This window comes from Amphiura filiformis, chromosome 1 (assembly GCF_039555335.1).
Source record: "Amphiura filiformis chromosome 1, Afil_fr2py, whole genome shotgun sequence".
Classification (NCBI taxonomy): domain Eukaryota; kingdom Metazoa; phylum Echinodermata; class Ophiuroidea; order Amphilepidida; family Amphiuridae; genus Amphiura; species Amphiura filiformis.
Genome location: NC_092628.1, coordinates 69,564,946 through 69,585,147, shown reverse-complemented (window position 1 = coordinate 69,585,147; position 20,202 = coordinate 69,564,946). Strand labels below are relative to the sequence as shown.

General features: G+C 36.7%; 1 protein-coding gene across 1 annotated transcript; it reads right to left on the bottom strand.

Moving 5' to 3' along the window:
• Positions 1-1,925: 1,925 nt before the first annotated feature.
• LOC140166826 (UDP-glucuronosyltransferase 2B31-like) lies at positions 1,926-8,616 on the bottom strand. Its single transcript, XM_072190318.1, has 4 exons — positions 7,301-8,616; positions 5,512-5,734; positions 4,027-4,243; positions 1,926-2,472 (listed from the first exon to the last, which is right to left on the bottom strand). Exons 1-4 carry the CDS (start codon positions 8,216-8,218, stop codon positions 2,184-2,186), a joined length of 1,647 nt encoding a protein of 548 aa, XP_072046419.1. The 5' UTR covers positions 8,219-8,616; the 3' UTR covers positions 1,926-2,183.
• Positions 8,617-20,202: the final 11,586 nt, after the last annotated feature.

Below are 20,202 nucleotides of genomic sequence, written 5' to 3'. Positions count from 1 at the left end.
CCAAACTTCACAATTTTATTGATAGGCATATGTAAAGAAATTGCCTCCCAGCGACTCATTTGGGTTAAACTCTGCGTGCCTCCACTGACATCTCTGTATGATGGTAAACCAAAACGACATTTCATCAGTTTTCACTGGTAACAATGATGCTACTTTTGTTGGGACCAGTGATTTTTACTAAGCGGCTGTGCAATAATTATCTGTCCCAGTGTGGGGTAAATTTCAAAATGGCCTGCTAACAAATCTTCACCCCCCCCTCCGCACATGCCAATTTTTTGGAACCCAATTCGCAAACCTTATATGGTCTAGACATATAATGCGAGCGTAGCGAGCAGGAAATTTTACCTTACGTTTCCATGATGTTTATATTTTAGGCCCAATGAATGTCCCAATGTCCTTTGGACCTGCCAAACATCTCTTTAATCTGCTAGAAATTGCTTATCACCACCACTTTGCCCTGTCAAAAATTGCTTTCCCATTCTTATCGACCCCTCTCTTAACATATAATTATTATACAGCCCCTAATTAAAGCATAGACAGTATAAATGCCTTTAACAAAGACAATGCCATATTTGAAGGTCATATTTCATATTTACCAGGTACTAGGCAGGCCGGAAGGGGGGGGGGCAAGCATATTTTGGCAGGTCAAAAGGGGGGTCAAGCGATTTTGGCAGGTCGAAAGGGGGGGCAAGCAATTTTTGGCACAGATATTTTGGGTACCGTTTCTATATTACGCCCTAAAAAGGCGTAGGAAAACGTTAGGAACACATTCAAATATGCAAAATTTCCTTCTCGCTGTGCTCGCATTATATGATAAGACAAGTTAAAGGGGCATTTCGTGATCCACAGCATCATCCCCACTTTTCCCAAAAAAGTTGAGATTTTTACACCACTGGATACCTCTGGCTACATAATGTTTATGTACCAAATATTTCTTGCAGATTAATTCGTTTAGCAAAAATATCGTTAAATTTGAATTTCGTTCTGGTGCACCAGAACGAAATTACAACACATTGTCTATGGAGCAGTGTAATACACATAATCATGCATAACTCGCAAACGCAAAATCGGAATCAACTGAAATTTTGGAAATAAGCTTTTTCGTGGATATCTACTGAAAAATGTCATAAAAAGAGGATGCTAGGATCACGAAATCCTCCTTTAAGGTTTTAAATTCGGTTCCCCAAAATCTTGCATGTGTAAGGGGGGGCAAAGATTTTTTGGCACGTCAAAGGGGGGCAAAGGTTTTTCGGCACGAAAGGGGGGCAACGATTTTTGGCATGGCCAAAGGGGGGGGCAAGCGTTTTTGGCAGACCATTTTGAGAATTCACCCCCAGGGGTACACATAATTATTGCACCACCCCTAATGCCCACTGTAATCCCATATCATATGCCCTAAAAACTTTATTTGTCATCCGATTTTCCCTGTTGAAAAGACAAAATTGATATTTTATACATGATAATTCATCAATTATTTCAAGATTTTAAATAATTGAATAATAAATGAAAAGTATTTATTTATTTTCCTATCTATCTATTTACCAGGTCAAACATGGTACATTGTTATGTATGTATAGATTTATGCACATATCATAGGCCTTAAAAACTTTACTTGTCATTAGATGGCAACGAAAGTCCCTCATGGATTCCCGTGGATGCTTGCAGGCATAGGAGGTAGAGACTTACTCGCCAGTAGAAATGAAAGACGTGTAACCTTTTATGCCAAATCATAACATCTATCATGGCAGTCTATAATTATTCTACGAACTGCATTTGCCCGCCTAAATAATATAGCTCTTATTATATTATGATATTGGTAATGCCGTCTCCGATTTTTTTGGCGACGTTAATCCTACATTTCTAATGCTATGGTTAACCGATACAGTAGCTTAGCCCCCCAAAAAAAGGGGGGTTGTCACAAAGGTCGCGCGCGAAAAAAGAAAGAAATACATATTTTGTTGGGTGTTTTTTTTAATCCGGAAAATTCGGCGAAAATCAGATTGTTTCCCCTCAAAATACCATAAAATAAGTACAAGTCGGGAATAATTTTTTTTTTAAATCGCATTTCGCATTTGTTTTCAAACCACTCGTGAGCTTTGAGACAAACCTTTATTATTTTTTTTGGCCTTATATAAAACAAGAAATCAAAGTCCCATCACCAATTGAACATGCATGCATCATCATCACACACTCTTCCTCGACTTGTCGTTTCGACTTATCCATTGTCTTAGGTAACCCTTGAAGAACACCCATCCACCCAATACGGATATGATGAATAAGGTAATATTGAACACCGCCAATGTCACGAAGACATCGCGAGGGAGGTACTGAAGGAGTTCCCAATCACTGATTGGTTCCAAATGTTTAGTTCCGCCATTACGAATGGCATACTCTATCCAATCAGCAGCGACGTCTGTTGGACGCGGTGATTCTCTGAAGATAGCTGACAATTGGTCCGCTGCTTTCTTGTATCTGAAATTTTAATTGTAGATATCAGTTACAAATCGATCATGACGAATTTTCAAATCAACCATTTGAGTATTAAGCTATAATTTTTTATTAGCTTATATTCCCAGCAAACACAAAAAGTTTTACAGAAAACGTTTTTAAATATCGGGTTATATAAAGGGCATGAAACGTTTACGTTTCAATAATATTCAAAAACAAAGTTTGAAAACTTGCTTCAAACCATTCTAGCAAACACTCTTCCCAGGCTGGTGCTCTTATTTCAAACTGCTCTATTATATTGCCCTTCGTTGCCCGCTTGTGGTCTTTCTTTTCATATTTCACAAAATGTACGACGAAAACCGCATGTCTAGGGCCTATAACTTATACGAATGTTAGGGCCTTTAAGCCTTAATGTACGATCTTTTTTCAGAAAATACCTTTACTTTTTTCAAAACAGATTTTTTTTGGCATATTTGTAATACTTGCACATGTTCCAACTTACGTTCCATCTATGAGCAAAGTGTCAAATTCGCCCTATTTGTAGTAAAACAGGATGATTTTCTGTTGGTCCGACATATTATCATAACTTTTCAGATTATGATAATATGTCGGAACGATCGCAAATCTTAATCTCCTACGAAGCCAGTTTGGTTATTAATACTCCCTCCACACATGTAAAGGGAGCATAACCAAACTGGCTGCGTAGGAGACTAACTCAGGCCGCACTCGCCGTCATAACCCAAAAAGTGTGAGATATTTCGAGTGATACTGGATATGAAGTTTATGATGTTTATGATGTTGTTTCTTTGCAAATATCCAATGATTTTCGCGTCCAAATGTATTGGGAACTTTTCATAATGATTGCATATTATTATTTTGGAAGAAAAAAAGAAAAATCTAAAAATTTAAAAAGATCGTACGTTAAGGCTTTAATGTGTTGCTAGGTTGATGTCTTATTGATGACATGCGGAAAATGTTGGTACTTAGGGCCTATATCACTCTTAAAGCATGCAGCGTGGTCAACTTGACCCCGTAATTACTCAACTATGCACCTTACCCCTAAATTGTAGTCAAATTTTTAATAACCACAAAAAGGTCAATTTTGACCACAATATTTAGGGTAAGGTGCATAGTTAACTACTTACGGGGTCAATTTGACCACACTGGTTTAAGTGTGTATCGGTATCACTGAATACCAATATCTATTGGTAGGCATACCAAATTAAACCAAATGGTTTTATGGGACCGTTCACAAACACTTGTTAGGGGGGACTGATGCAAAAAGGGGGGCCTGAAAATTTTTGACCCTCCTAAGGGGGAGGGGCCTGAAAAACTGACCACAAATTGTCCTGGGAAAATTGAGTTTATGATTTTCTATGTCAAAAAGGGGGCCGTGAAATTTTTGAGGTCTGTAATGTAAAAGGGGGGAAAAATTATAATTATTGTTTGCATCAGGCCCCCCCCCTTACAAACTGTGTTTGTGAACGGTCCCCAATATAGATTTTCATAAGGTGGAGAGGCTGTAACCCCCGTTAGACTCTGATTAAATCAAATGGTAGTCCATGTATAATGCCTTACCTGGGAAGTTGATAAAACACCCTCATTATGGCCTCTGCAATTAGGTGGGGCTTGACTTTGGTAACCACTAAACCTATCCCTCTGTTTGCAACTTTCATAGCATTGAAATGCTGATCCCCATAGACGGGTACCAATACCATTGGTACTCCGTGATAGATGGCTTCATATATACTGTTTGTACCACCCTGCGATACAAACAGCATCATTTTTGGATGACCTGTATTTAAAGATTGAAATAACACGTAGGCCTACTATTAACGGTTTTGTAAAAGAGTCCAGGAAAATTAAAGAGTATATTTTAAAGATGCATTAGAATTTGAAGGGAAACCATGATGAAGAAGATTCAAATGAACAGGTGGAGAAGGGAGGGGGGGGGGAGAAGAAGTGCATATAGTCGTCTTTAATGACGCATATAAGGTGACGTAACAGAAATGTAAAACATAACAAATTGTTTTGTTATGCGTTCAAAACCGTTTGATAAGTGTAGGAAGACAAGACAAATTTGGTGTGGGCGAGACAATAATAGGGCGAGTTTTGAGGTAAGGGCAACTTTAAACATAACAATTTTAGCAATTTTTCCTTTCCGTTCATTTTTTTTTGTTACATTAGGCGTCGGGGGGGGGGGCTGAAAAGTTGTCCCTTGTTCTTAGTGTCAAACGGTTTTGAACGAATAACATAACAATTGCGTTTTTGTTACGCATATATACGTCGTTACGTATACCCATTTTGACTTTGTATATTTTGTTGCAGATGTGGTATACACTTTACTCTAATCTCAAACAGAACAATACACTTTGCGAGATTTATTCTGCCATTGTAATGTTCCAGATTTGAATTAAAAGCGTGCGAATGCGTGATTGTAGGCAGTGGCGTTTCCCCCGTTTTAAAACTAGGGAGTGCGTGATTTGCACTTCCTGTTCTCTTTGCCTGTTTTACGCCCAAATTATAAACCTCATTTAACTGCATATAATTGTGGCAAGCGTTTGTCAGAGTCCCGATACAATTTATTTTGGTAGTTCAACATGTTGATGGAAGACCGGTGCATACGTTGACTGTTCAAACTACTAGTTTATTTTTTGAAATGAAACAATAGCTAACAATGCAATCGTGCTTTTGGTTTTAAATATAGTTCTTTATTTTCCTTATACTTCACGAATGTGGGAACAAAGACAACGTTTTTCATCTTCCCTGGTCAGGGGCGTAACCAGACCTGACCTTCCGGGGGGGGGGGGGGGGAGATTGAAAATTTTTCCAATTTTTGACCAAAAGTTGTAGTATTTATGTGCGAGCACTGGTTACGCCACTGTCGCTGGTTTTATTTAGCCAGAGTTTTTAGCTTTCAGTCATTTGAGACTAAAATAGTAGATTTACCACGCCCAAAAAGAATTAAGCCAACTTGTAAAGTAAGCTATAGAAGAAGAAAGAGGATCATAGGATAGGCCTACGAAGATATTAGGATGGGACAGCAAAAGCACCCTAACTCACCTAGAAGATCATTTTGCGGAATCCATTCCACTACTTTCACATTCTCCGGAATATCTGGCGGTGATGTACCTTTCAATTGCCAGATCACTTTAACTTTGAATTTTTGCGTTATAGTTTTAAAAGCTTGAACAAAGATGGCTGCTGTGTCGTCGTCGATACTTTGTATGTATGTAAACAGAATCACGCCTACAGCATCACCATCCTTTAAGAAATCTTCCCATTCCTGCAGGATCAAAAGAGATAAAGGATGTCATTTTGCCCATTTTTTATGATTTTCTCGCTATACATGCGCAATTCCATTTCTCACTCAAACACCCATTTTTTTAAAGTTTTCAATATGATTTTTGCATCATCAATTCTTATAAGTGCAAAGTTGGGTATGACTAACATGTTTGCTTTAAGTTTAATATTGACATCCGAGGTACATGTTGAATAAGAATATAACGGGTGAGAAAGTATATAGTTTGACCTACCTACGACCAATCAGTGTAGAGCTATTGGCGAAAAGATCAAATGTTGGAATATGGGCTCTGGAGTTGAACATAGAAAAATTACCCAACATTGATGAAAATGGTCTTAAAATGTTTGTCTTGTTATTAAAATTAAAAAAGAAATAGTTTGCACTACCTCAATGTTTCGTTACCATGGTAACACACCAAAAGCATTTACTGCCCGTTTTAAATCCAATTGATGTTGACGTATTTTCCCGCGTTACCCGGCCATGTAGGCCTATCTAAATGTCGCACAAAGTGTAAACTATTCTTTTCTGAATTATTATAACAAGACAAACATTGTGAGACAATTCTTATCCAAATCGGATAAATTTTGACTCCTATGGGGCCTAAATTTCAACCTTTGACCTTTTCGCTAAGAACTCCAGAATGATTTTAAGATTTGACCCTTGTAGGCCTATAGGCCTAACCTTTGATCTTATATTTCTTTTATTGCTCAACGCTTTCCAGGGCAACTTACTGTATCAAAATTATAAGTTTTTATATTAAAGTTAGCCTATGTGAAAGGACTGCATGCATGCACTCTTTAAATGTCAAAATGCATACATGAATCACCTTTCTTTCTATACTGCGCCAAAAAGTATCCTTACACTTGGAAAAATAATCACAATTTCAAAACTGAAACATGTTGGGGTAAATTTATTTTTGTAATGGATGCACTATCTAATCCTGCACATTATGACACCACATTGAATCCAATGTGACCTCAAGAAGTAAAGTTACAAGCAATTGAATAGACGAAGGTCCCGTTTTAAAAGGGACAAACTGGTCTATACAAGGCGCAAAAAGATTGCAACAAGCGCAACAAAGAGACAACATAGTTTCTTCAATGAAGCTTTATTTAAAGCAGTATTTATTCAGTTTTTACCCCGGGTTTTTACTTCTCTGTACTTTTCATAACTTCCATTTTATTCGTCAGCTCTTTTATTTCAGTTTTCTTTTGTTTTAAATTAGAGGCACGCACAAATTAGTCATTTACCACTCTTAAATCAGATGTCTAGTCCGTGGAGTTTTGAATAGGCCAGTTGGTCACTTTTAAAACGAGACCTTCGTCTAATCAAATGCTTGTAACTTTGCTTCTTGAAGTCACATTGGATTCAATGAGGTGGCATAATGTGCCGGATTAAATAGTGCATCTATTAAAGAAACAAATTTACCCCAATATGGTTCAGTTTTGAAATTGTGATTATTTTTCCAAGTGTAAGGATTATTTTTTGGAGCAGTATGTTAAAATAGTGTGAATACGATTAATAGTTGTGAAATCTTCATTTCCATACCTGACTGAGAGCTTGTTTCGGCCGCGTTGTCAGTCCACCAACTGCAAAAGTATTGTTTGCCAAAGACCTCTGATAATCCAGGACGTAATGAGAGTTAATCAGATTGATGTCGGCGTCAGAAAACTTATGAATTGCCTTGGTTTGCGCATATGCACTAAAAAAGCGAAATTGAATGTTCAAATAACTTTCTTCATCATACCATTGTCGCCAATAATCGTATATGACAGAGATAGTGCATCTTACTCTGTAGAATAATGAGTAAGAACGATCCAAAGCATCGATAAATGCAGGGTAATATGAAGGATCACCTGTTAATAAACCTGGATCATAAAGAGAATAGGGTGAGATAAGCGGTAATGCTGAAAAAGCTGCAACAGGTCTCTTCAGATACTGCGGCATCCGACATACAGTTATGCTGTCAACTAATACAATTTCAAAGTTTTGAGCTTTCAAACGCGTCATCAGTTCGTTATCTAACATCATTTGATTACACTGATTAGCAATGTTGTTGTAATAAGGAGTGTATGTCAGGTTGGCTAACCACATTCGGTAAGTACTGCGGTCATTAGTAAATGGATGCTCTCCTGCTTTTGTCATGTTCATGTAGAACTCATCATGTCGGTCGTAAGTTACTTGTTGTTTGTAGTATTCGTAATAAAACAAATATGCATCTTCGTGTTTCATGAAGTTGTCCTGGTGTTTCTCATGAAGTAGAAATGTTACTTTATGTCCACGTTTAGCGAGTTCCTTTGATATGCTCCTAGCTACTAGGAAATGACTCTCTGCACCATCGTAAGGAATGACCAGAATATTACCAGAAGAGGGAGTCTCATGTCCACGTATCACTGCGGCTATGGCGAGCAGCAAAACTACGGAGGCTAGCAGGAGATGAACACTTGCAGATGATGTTAACATCATGATGATTATAATGAGGCACCACTCCAAGCTACTCCAATAGGATGGAATACACGAAGATGAGGTTATTGAATCTTCAACTAACCTGTACTCATCTGGAGAAATCGTGATTTCAAACACAACAATTTATAAGTATGCTTGCTTCTCCATGCTACGAACAAAATACTACACAATCATTCATATTCTTTTCATAAAAATAAAACCCTACCAAGTCATGCAAATCATATTGAAGTTACGCATAATCTCAGTGAGATGCTAGACAAGTCTTGCGCTATGAATGCTAGTTTCTTCGCTCCAATAACCATCTTCAAAGCAATCATACAAAGAGTATTATTTGCATGATTTTTAAAGCTACGTGTCATACCTCCGTTTATTGGTATTCATGATTATATCTTCTTGAATATGATGAAAGGTCTTTAGAGACATTTAGGATTCATTTTCAAGAATAAGAACAATCCAGGAACGATGAAGCAAGTGGTCCGGTTGAGGAAAGATTAAAGTGATCCAAGAACGTGCATGATCATAGCTCAGAGAGACGATGTCTTTCAGGCTCCAGAAGATTTTAAGATTTATATTATTGGGGTCCATCAATATGCGACCTTCTTCCGCCAGCAAAATCAAGCTACGAAACCAAAATCCCGCATGCCTGATATTGCCTATTTTACAAAAACAAAAATTTGTAGCCGTTTTTGGTGTTCATAGGCATATTCATATCATTCATATTTATTTCCATAAAAATCGTTACATAGAACAGCAAAAGACATCAAAATAGTAAACACAAAGAATATATACAATGAAAGTTAGCTTTTCCCTATAGGTCCGAACATCTCAAGCTTATTTCGACTACGTTTGAGTCGGGAGGTGAGGGGATGGGGGAAGCCGCATTCCCGCATGTGATTTTAAAATCTTCCACAAGCTTTGAGGTATACTATTTTTGGACTTATTAATGGTCACCAGTAAAACTTGTCACTATTGTCTTTGAAACTTCTTGCAGCAAAAATAGTGAAATAACCATCTTGTGTTTTTAAATATGACAATTTTAAGGGGTGGGTATGAACGTTTGGACAGTATTTTTTGTGGGATATGAAAGCACATCAGACGCATCGAATTGCATTCTGAATACAAGGAATGTCATTTTGATATTCGCGATGTAATACACATTTTATGGCAAATGATTAAAAAAATGATATTTTTGATATTTACAGCACTCGAAGTAAACTTTATAAGTCTAATGATACGTACCTAAAGTGTAGGTAGATGGGATGAAAAGCCGACGACCAATTGAAAATTGTGACCTTTCGTACTGAAGATATGGATTTTGTTTCTTCCAAAAACACCAATTTTTTTTCAATTCGCTATGTCTGATGTGCTCTCATGTCCCACAAAAAATACTGTCAAAACGTTCATGGGAAATCAAGCAACGAAACAAAAATTCCGCATGCCTTAGTACAAGTATTTTTCCAAAACTAATATTGCAGTGGTTTTTGGCGTTCATATTCGTATCGATCAAAAGACACAGTAATAGTCCCAATAGTACATCTCAACCAAAATGATTTACTCTAAAATAACCAAAAGACAAAAAAAAGGACGGTGCTCGCGGGAAAGAATAATTGTATAATTATAGAGATGAGTTTTTCTGCCTTGATTACGTTTTCAGATTAAGAACACTTATAATGGGATATTCATACTGCAGTTACTGTCCGTTTTCCTATACACAATACACAGTGCTCTTACCATTGACGCGTGACCTCTACAAATAGCGTACGTTAGAAGTATGGGGATTTGCCTAGTTAACGTCGCTGTGTGAAAAATAACCGGCCAATATTATAAGTATTCTTCTAAAATTCTGGAAAATATAGTTTTGTAACATGTCCTAAATTTTTAGCTAATTTAGATGTTTGGAAATATTCGTACTTTGGTGTTTTAGTGTATGTTATAGGTAATAGTACATTGCCTAGTTAACGTCGCTGTGTGAAAAATAACCGGCCAATATTAAAAGTATTCTTCTAAAATTCTAGAAAATATAGTTTTGTAACATGTCCTAAATTTTTAGCTAATTTAGATGTTTGGAAATATTCGTACTTTGATGTTTTAGGAAGGATATGTAAACGACAGATAACACCAAAAAATATGAAGAAATTATTTCCAAACCGTGTTAAGTCAACAATCATTATGTTGCTCATTTTCAAGAATGCTGGTTAACAAAAAGCGCAAGCAGACCATTGTCTCATTTCGTGAATAAAGGTCCACATACCATTGTTTCCTTGCGTTTCCTTTATAATCGGTTACCCAACTGAAGCTATAATACCAGCGCATTGCGATACCGCACATATAAAACAGACACATGTGCACAACCAGAGAAGATCTGATTTAATCAGTTGAGCTGTTTTCAATTAGTGTTATATGCCTCCTTAACCCTAACCCAACTAGGACTCACTAAGCTCACTATTAAAACCACTCTGCGTGCATGCATTCCACGGGACTTGATGATGCAATCAGACCAAGTCATATATACCCAGGGAATCGTTGGCCGGGCCAACGTCACCTATGTAGCTACATGCTGGGGATCTTCTGCGTGGCATGCGAGGGGTCCGAGGTTCGAATTCCGGGGGTGCCAAGTGACTTTCTTCTTCATCTTCTCTCCTTTTTCGTTCCTTCTTTCTCTTCCGATAGCCAAAAAACCACGGGTAGGGTTAGGGTTAATAGCTTTTAATGGGGTTTAAGTCCCGCAAAGGTCGTGGTGAATTCTACTGTATACATGACTGCATCATGTTTGGTACCAATGTTCATAACCTGGTTCATAACTATTATAATCTGTTCATTCTCAAATCATTCGGCATCGGTTCTGCGCCGCGCGCTCCTCCAAGCGACGAAAGTCACAATTTTCGCATTTCAGCACAAATAGTCATTTGAAAGGTCAATGTAAGACCGAAATTCAACTTCATTTTTATAACCAAAATTAATTAGTGGTATTTGTGCAATGGGGGAGATTATGTATGCCCTGGGCGCCACAACCCCTAGCTACACCACTATATAGGGAACAACATGTTCATTTCGTAGACAAGTTTGATTTTGAAATTATGTCTCGGTTTACTGGCCTAGCTCGAGCTCTTAATTGTACGCATGACCATTATGATTTTGACCATCATGATTGAGTATAAAAAAGGGTCAAAGTTGTGTTGCTTTAAAAAAATGTTTTATTGAGACATCTTGTTGAAGGGTTAAGGTTAGGGTTTAGGGCATTTTATATAAGGATTAGGGATAAATGGTACCCATGGTTACGGTTAGCATTGGGGTTAGTGTTAGGAATAGGGTGGGATTATACCCAGCAAACACAAAAACGTTTTAAATAAGTTATATTTTGGGTTTTGGTTTAGGTAAAAACGTTTTAATAACATTAAAATGTCGGGTTATTTAAAGGTCATGAAATCGTTTTAAACGTTTTGTATGAAAACACACTACAACAATATTTTTAAAATGTTTTCGAAATGTCATTGTAAACTATTTTTGCAAACATTTTTGGCCAAATATTTTGTCAACACTTAAATAACATTATGTTAAAATATTTGCACCCAGCAAACACAGAAATGTTCTTAAAATGTTTTTTACAAAACGTTTTAATAACATTTAAATGTCGGGTTATATAAAGGTCGTGAAAACATTTTAAAACCGTTATTGTAAATATTTTCACAAACATTTTTTGTATATTATTTTTTCAACCCCAAAATAACATTCTGTTTAGAATGATTTGTACCAAGTTTTCAAAAATGTTTTTGGAATGTTATTAAAACGTTTTATACCCTTAATATAATCCGACATTTAAATGTTTTCTGTAAAACATTTGTGTTTGCTGTGCAGCAAATTACCAACAAATGTTATTTAATATTATGAAAACGTTTTTTACCATTAATGTACCCTTCATATAACCCGACATGAAACGTTTTCTGACAACCTTTTATAACCTTTTGTGAATGATGTCGAAAACGTTTTGTGTTTGCTGGGTAGTTAGGTTAGGGTTATAGTTATGGTAAGCAGGGGCGTAGTAAGATCATCAGGGCCCATGGACAAGGAACAGTACGGGCCCTTTTAACCAGGGCGGGATTTACCTTATGGGGCACATCGACATCGCCTGGTAAATAACTACATTGTACAGCCAGACAGCAGGGAAACTAAATCAATACCCGGGATCGATACACGTGTATGTGCTATGCACGATTTGATATTCAGACGATAAGTCTTTGGATACCGGGGTAGAAAATGATGAATATCTCCCGTAATTTCTGTTTTCTAAAGAAGCCAATTTTAAGGCCTGCACTTGAATATATGTGTTGAAAGAACATGATAGTTGTTAGCGAGCGTATTGACAAACAACCGTGCGTTTTGAAATCAAAAACTGACAAAAATTCAGATTTTATATGTGCAGAACAGAAAAAAGTGACAGCTGCCCTCATTCATAAACAATCAGGGTAACGAAACATATCAAGCGCAATGTGGACCACTGGTGGAGGCAGTCTAATGCAGATGATACAGTACCAGACTCATTGAGATCTACAGAGGTCAGTCACCGGGCTATTCTCAATAGCCTTAGTCGGATGTCCCTCGGCCCATTATGCGTCTCAAAACTATTAAACAGGTCGGAACAAAATGTGTGGCTATTGAAGAACAAGTAGCAAGAAGCAACAAACTTCTTGGTTTTATTCGCCATGTGGCCGGGGAATCTCCCCCAGAGGTTCTCCTCCAATTATATCGGACCATGGTCTTGCCCATCCTCGATTATTGCTCCCTGTCTGGATGCCCCACACAAAGCGTCTCAAAATGCTCTTGAACGCGTTCAAAGGACAGCCACCAGGGCTATTCTCCATCAGAAGCGTCGCGAGGAGGAGTACAATGTTCGTTTGGCGCGTCTTGACCTCAGTTATTTGTCCCAAAGACGTGAATACATGTCCATTTCACTTGTTTCCAAATGCCTCCTCAATGTTGACTGCTGCAATGCTATGCCTGCTTTAAATAAAATCCGTCCAAATAGTAGGCATCCCGATCACCTTATTTTTCACCATCTCAAAGCCAAAACTGATGCTTTTCTTTATCATTCCATCCAACGCTTCCCCCAAAAATGGTCTGACCTCCCCGTCACATCACTGATATTTATTTGTGCAATAGCTTTAACTGCTTCAAATCCCACTTGAGAGACTACTTTCAGTCCATTCAAGAAATTTAATCCTTGGTGCCATCTATGTTTTGTTGTGGTGATAGGGTGGGGGGGCATTATCTCATTATGTCGTGGTGTGTTTTTTTCCTGCTTGGCTAAGTGCAATATATTGTGCCTCTTGTATCTTGGGGCTTCATGCTTCTAGTTTTAACATAGTGCTGTTTTAAAAAAATGTTTGTACTTTTAATGTGTTAATAATCTTTGTAATTTTTATGTGTATTTATAGTGCAATACTTTGTTTATTTTCATGACCAGCTTGCAAGGGTGGGGTCCACTCATCTTTTAGATGTCAGTGCTTTATTTGCCACTTTTGTTGGGCCCTGGCAGCCCTTGCTTGCTGGTCTAATTTTGCTGTATATTTTTGTTGAAATGCCTAATGAATAATAAATAAATAATAAAAGTGGATTCGACCTACCATCATGGCGATTTTTGCCATGAAGATATCGGGCGATGACACCGTCAGGCCAAAATTAGGAAGCCCCCGAAACTCACGTGCCGAGGAAGGCATGTGCACTCAAGTCAGTGACCAAGTTTTGGTTTACGTATAATATAGAGGGGGACTAACATATTTTATTCCTATATTACTAGAACATTTGCGCGCAAAGCTCGCGAAAAAATCCAATTTCAGACTTTTTAGCCCCAGATCAACATGAATTTTGCTATTTGAATGCGCGAGAAACGCGGAAAATTTTACAATTTTGGCCAAAAAATACTCTGGTATTGGGGTTAAAAGAAAGATTCATAGGGCAATTTTGAGGCCCCCAAGTTTTGGGGTCTTGGACTCGGGGCCCATCTGGCCCAATGGTAAATCTGGCCCTGTTCTCTATTATCAGCCCTTTTTTAATTTTTGCTTTTGTGCTCTGGGCCCCTGAATCCTCGGGGCCCATGGACTTCGTCCACCCTGTCCACCCATGTATCGTATTAATTTAGCTTTCATCAAATTCTCTATATGCTTGTAGACGAGGTTTTAACGGTATGTTTCCAAATTTTGCCCCACCCACTGCAAAAATTTAGGGAGGGGGTGACATGTCTCCCTGTGCCCTCCGCCGCCTATGCCCGATAGGATAGTACATACACTTCCAGTGTGGCACAATTCCCCACGATTTTGTTCACATCCATTGGGCGTTAAATTTTACTGTAGTAATGAGTAATGAGAAAAATATGAGCTTTCTTCTGATACCAAAATCTTGGTTTCAGCGACGAAAAATGGGAGAAGATGCTGTTGATGGGACCAAGGACCTTTAAAGACGTAATCAAAATAAATAAAACACCATAATTCAAAATTTCTGTCAAATGCATATTTATTTCATGTTGAAGCCTGTTGAATACAAATAAGTTCCATACCCTCATATTAACCAGTTTTCTGTACAATATTTCATTTCTATACATATATCTATCCACACAATATATTTATTGTTTATATGATAGTTTGGCATTCTGATATTGATATGGAAATATATTTATTTGATCAAAATCCTTAAAAAATAACAAAAATGAGAACCTACCAAGACCAAATGATATATTAGATGGATAGTTCTGGATACTCTTTCAGTATTAAGTCAGAGGAAGAATTGATAACTTTGATAGCAAATGTCTAACTTTATACTTTGAACTCAATATGGTGGCTTTGTTAGATGATACCAAATTTTAAGTTATATAAGAACTTTTAAGGGTTTTATTTCACAGTTAATACCGATCTTAAAAAATAATTGTTAAAATTGTCAAAATCATATTATCATAAAAGCAAAAAAGAATAGTTAAGTTTTTCCAGCATAAACCCGACATCACATTGAATTAACAAACATGAAGGTAATATCATCATCAGTGAGGTTCTATAATCCCAAGACTGGACACTATAAATACCAACATGTCAGAAAATGCTGCAAATCATTAGTATCGATTGTGTTTCTGCTAGTGATCACACAAGGTGTGCTCAATAGCTTTGTCTCAAATATTTTGAGATGACTTCAATATTTCATCTGGATGGTGTCCTATGACCTACTGGTACAGCCAAGGGAGGGCTGGTAAATTACATATGTCACTGCACCTAATGCAACAATCACTGGCAATCTTGAACCTACCCTCCTCAAGCAAGCATTTACATTATTAGCCTTCTCATTAATTAGCAGCCAAGGATTATAGTCAAAGATTCACACTTTTGTCTCCAATGCCAGGACTCGCCAAGAACATTTGTTAGGTGAAGAGCCACTAAAACTAGATTCACTCAGCACTGAAAGGCAGAATGAGTAACTGCTTTGAAAAAGTAAATAGACATTGAAGTAAAGTATGTATGGTGTTCACTGATATATTTCTCTTTTCATACTAAATGAAATTAATACAAAAATCATCCTTGAAATGCTTGAAGTCATCTCTTCAGCATACATTAGTTGTTAGTTTATTACCGGGATGTCCAAACCCATTAGATAAAACTATAATACATTGTCTGTGTTATTTTATCAGCCTTTGAAGTATTTGAAATTTAAAGTGCCACTACAGTCATGCAGGCAGCAAATCATCCTTGAATGAAATGCTGAAGTCATCTCTGTAAGTTATATCATAAACATTAGTTGTTAGTTTATAACCAGGAAGTCTCAACCATTAGATAAAACTATTATACATTGCCTGTGTTATTTAATCAGCCTTTGCATGAAGAAAGTATTTAAAATTTATTTGGAATACAACCTTCACAAATGTTTAGACCTTCAGCAGATTGGGTAAAATTACAGCATTTCCTTTGTTGTTAGTTGATTACCATATACAGTTATTCAAAATTATTACATTTTCACTGCACTTAAAATCATATTGTTTATTAAAATGCAAGGCCTATATTAATAGTTTATATTGTTATAATTATCACTATCATGTAATTCATAATTCAATATAATATTTTACTGCACTGTTCCTTGGAATGGAAGTGAATCAAGATTGTCTAAAATCAAAATAGAATTATTGTGGAAGAGGCTTTCACAATACTGTCTTTAACTTAGATGTATATTTGTATGCAATAGGCTTAACATTTTGACAAAACGATAGTATACATAAAACAATATCAAAATGACATGGCATATTATCATACAAATAAGGCAATTTCACCAATCACCATAACATAAACTTTGTTTCATTTCATTTTGTACATGTAGTTGTAATTATCACTATGATTAGGGCCTATAGCTTTGCACAAGCCTAAGAGAACACTTAAGGCAACTGAACCTACCATATTTAAATGTGTCACCAGCTGGAAATCATATTACTGAGGATGAAGGGTGTGGTGGGCATATCCAAAGGATGCAGAGGGAGTGAGCACTCCCTGGTGTATGTGGCCCAAAAAACTTGTTTGGCTCCAAATAGCATCAAATGGTGTTAAAAATGTATAGGCCAGTCCCCAGAATCATATCCAGGCTTCAACACCCTTATGGTGCATAAGTCTGGATACAATCCTGGATACACCACTTGGGTGGAATCACAATTGTCAGGTGGTATGCTGTGACAGCCCCCTTTTTCAGCCTACTCACAACTAGCTGCAACTAAAACATATCATTTACAGTCTGATGTAGACCCATAGCATGTAACGATAGAAAAGTTATAATTGAAGACCGAATTGAAAAGACTAGTTTGCGTCTGATGTCAGTGCAACGGCACGGTGTGATTGGATGCTGGCCTGCGCAGTTCGGCATTTTTGGTCTGGTTGACAGGACGTCAGACGCAAATTAGTCGTTTTAATTTGGTCTTCAATTATATATGCAAGCAACTTTCCTAGAGAACCCCCTACACTGGAATTCAAATGCCTCAAATGAAAATGGACAGCTTCTTAAAATAATACTTTTTTCTTCTACTTCTGCCAACTACATGAACAAAGTTTTGGCAAATTTCATATAGGCACAAATTAGTGGATGGCTATTTATTTATTGATTGATTTAAAAAGTAGCACTTAACACACATACATGTATATTCACCCAATATGCGTAAAAAGGCATTTCAATATTTCATTACCTGAGCATTGTCAGAATTAAACATAAAATATCAGCTGAATAATATTGCTGACAATAAATGAGTAAACTTTTATTGAGATCAATTCTTTTAAAATTGTGGATACAATACAAGTATATCGAGAAATTCTAACTAGCAATGTTATCAATAGCTTTTCACACTTTTCTTGTAAGAAAATAAAAATTGATCTCAATAAAATGTCTATTTTTATCATCAACTCAAATTTTCTATTTACAAATTTGATATAAGCGAGGCACAGCAATGCTAAATTCATCTGTATAATATTGCAAATTAAGTTAACCCAACAAGGTGTCACAAACAATGTTTTGATCACAGCAAACAAAAAATATATATTACTAATTAACTACCATACATTTTGATGCAAATTTGTACAGCATATAAAAGCAACTATACACAAACATTTACTGTCTCTGCATACATGAATACACTTTTTGAAAACTAATTACAACTTAAAAACAATTTGTATAAATCAATTTATATATTAAGAATTAATATAAGAAAATAACAATAAATATCATCTTTCAAACCACAAATGCTGAATACTTACAAATGACCAATGTACATCTATTAACAAACAATTAATAACTTGCTTTGAGCCTAAATACATATTTACAAAATATCTTTGGGTTACAAATTCACTATGTGCGTTACACGGCCCTGCACTTCTTAGATCGCCTTGATAAGAGTTCGAAGCCTTGTCGTCAACAGAGGGCAGTAAACTCGAGGTAAAGAATATCCCATATCGCGCTAATTAGCTGGGCAGTAACCGTAGAAAAAGCTCGTTTCTGGCGAAAATTGACAAGTAACTTGTACAAATTTCTAGATACAGTTACTATAAGGTCGATGCGATGTATTCAAACCATTTGTTAACCATTTCTTTTTTAGGGAGCAATAATTATTTATCATGAATATTATTGTCATGTTGATGACATCATAGTTACTCGCATTTTGTTCATTTTTAAATTTTGAAACATTTAACGCTCAAAAGTCACACAAAATCAATCACATATATTTTTTTTTTTTTTTCCAGAGTGTCCTTGCCAAGATTCTAGCATCAGACCATGCGCTTTCTCAAGATACAGCCTTCATAAGTGTTAGGTCACTTCTGTACCATTCTTATAATTTGTTTCATGCATACAAATAGCGATGCACGTTTTTGTTGCGTTTTTGATAGGTTTTCATGTCCGATTTTAACGATAAAACATTATTCCCTATAGAAAAACAATATGGCAAAAGATACAACAGTTTATAACATTCTCCATGAACTTAACCATCTGTTTGGATTGTGATGTAATTAACGTGTGTAATGAGATTTTCTCTTTCTGAATCTGACTTGTAAAATATTATTTTTCATCACGATTTCTCATCAAATTCATACATTTCTGGGTCAAAAGTCAGGTAAAACACTTTGTGGTTTTGAAATTTGGTTTAGAAATAACGCTAATAAAATCATTTGGGTTGATCAAGCAGTTGCTTTGTATGATTTTCAAGGCAATATGCATAAATGATGAATCTGCATGTACATAATTTTTCACTTCAGTAAGCTCGTCTTTTGACCAACGTTCATTATTGATCACGGGTTATATTGTATGCGATTGACATCAAAGAACCACATGTGTATGAGCTTGTGCATTGAATTGAATTACACAATGGTTATTCAGGTTATTGATCGCTAGATGGAAGCGAACATGATACATATTACGTAGGATTCCATGCCTGTGCGGGGATTTGAACCCTAGCGACCAGAACTATGAACACTTTGAAGTGTTAGCACCTTGCAGGGCCGTGGTTACCTGCCTCATGTCAAGTATTTAAAATTATGATTAAGAGACCAAAACATATCAGATATTAACTCAGTACCAGTGCAGTTACCACTGCTGGTGCATCCTATGCAGTAGCAATATCGGTACTGTGTAGGTACTCTGCGTGTACCAGTCTGGTACCTTGGCGAAAGTGTACCTGTGCAGGCAGCCGAAAAAGAAGTCTTGTAGTGTATTTAAACCATCTCAAGAACCGCTGACTCGCAATTTATTAGGAAGAATTACTGAACAGATAGAATCATTGAGAAGGTACATTTTTATTTATCTAAATCTGTCTCTTCTATACATTTTCTTTTTTAGTTTCTTCTGCTTAGCTTGTGATTTTCCGTTTCAATGTTATTTATTTATTTAACCCGTTCCCATTATTTTTTAAATCTGTTCTTTCTTACATTTCCCTTTTAGCATCTTTTTTTATTGCTGCTTGTGATTTCCCGTTTCCGTGTTTTTTACTTAATTCTGTTCTCATTATTTTAGCTTCTTTTTTTCTTACATTTCCTGATTAGTTTCTTTCGTTCCCGTTTCATTTAGTTACTTTAACCCGTTGGCCTAATTACTCGTACCCTTTTGTCCTCATTTTAATTTAATTCTTCTTTATAGTGCCGCTTCATGTTGTTTATACAACACACATCTTTTTCCCGTATTTATTACGTCCTCTCATAGCGTGTCTGCGGACGTGTTCATCCGGTATCCCGTGACCCGTCCATGTAGCTTTTTGTCCTTTATTTTTCCTTCTTTCCGTATTATCGTGTCCACTGGTGTCTGGCTCGCAGGTCGCGTGGCTCTGCGCCGTTTACGCGCGCATTGGCGTAATGCGCATAACGCACACGGCGCCGACGCGATGTCGACCAGCTGCAGTGACGCGTAGGCTGGTAACCGATTTTCATAACAAAAACCCTGTTTTTACCCATATTTTCACTGTTTTTGCAGCCAATTCTTGCCCGTTTCGCATA

Bases quoted from the DNA above. Each gene is read 5' to 3' on its own strand.
- LOC140166826 (XM_072190318.1), bottom strand. From the start codon at position 8,218: ATGATGTTAACATCATCTGCAAGTGTTCATCTCCTGCTAGCCTCCGTA. The intron at 5,735-7,300 runs GTATGGAAATGA...TTGATCCTGCAG, and splicing joins CGAAACAAGCTCTCAGTCAG to GAATGGGAAGATTTCTTAAA. The intron at 2,473-4,026 runs GTAAGGCATTAT...TTAAAATTTCAG, and splicing joins GTGTTTTATCAACTTCCCAG to ATACAAGAAAGCAGCGGACC.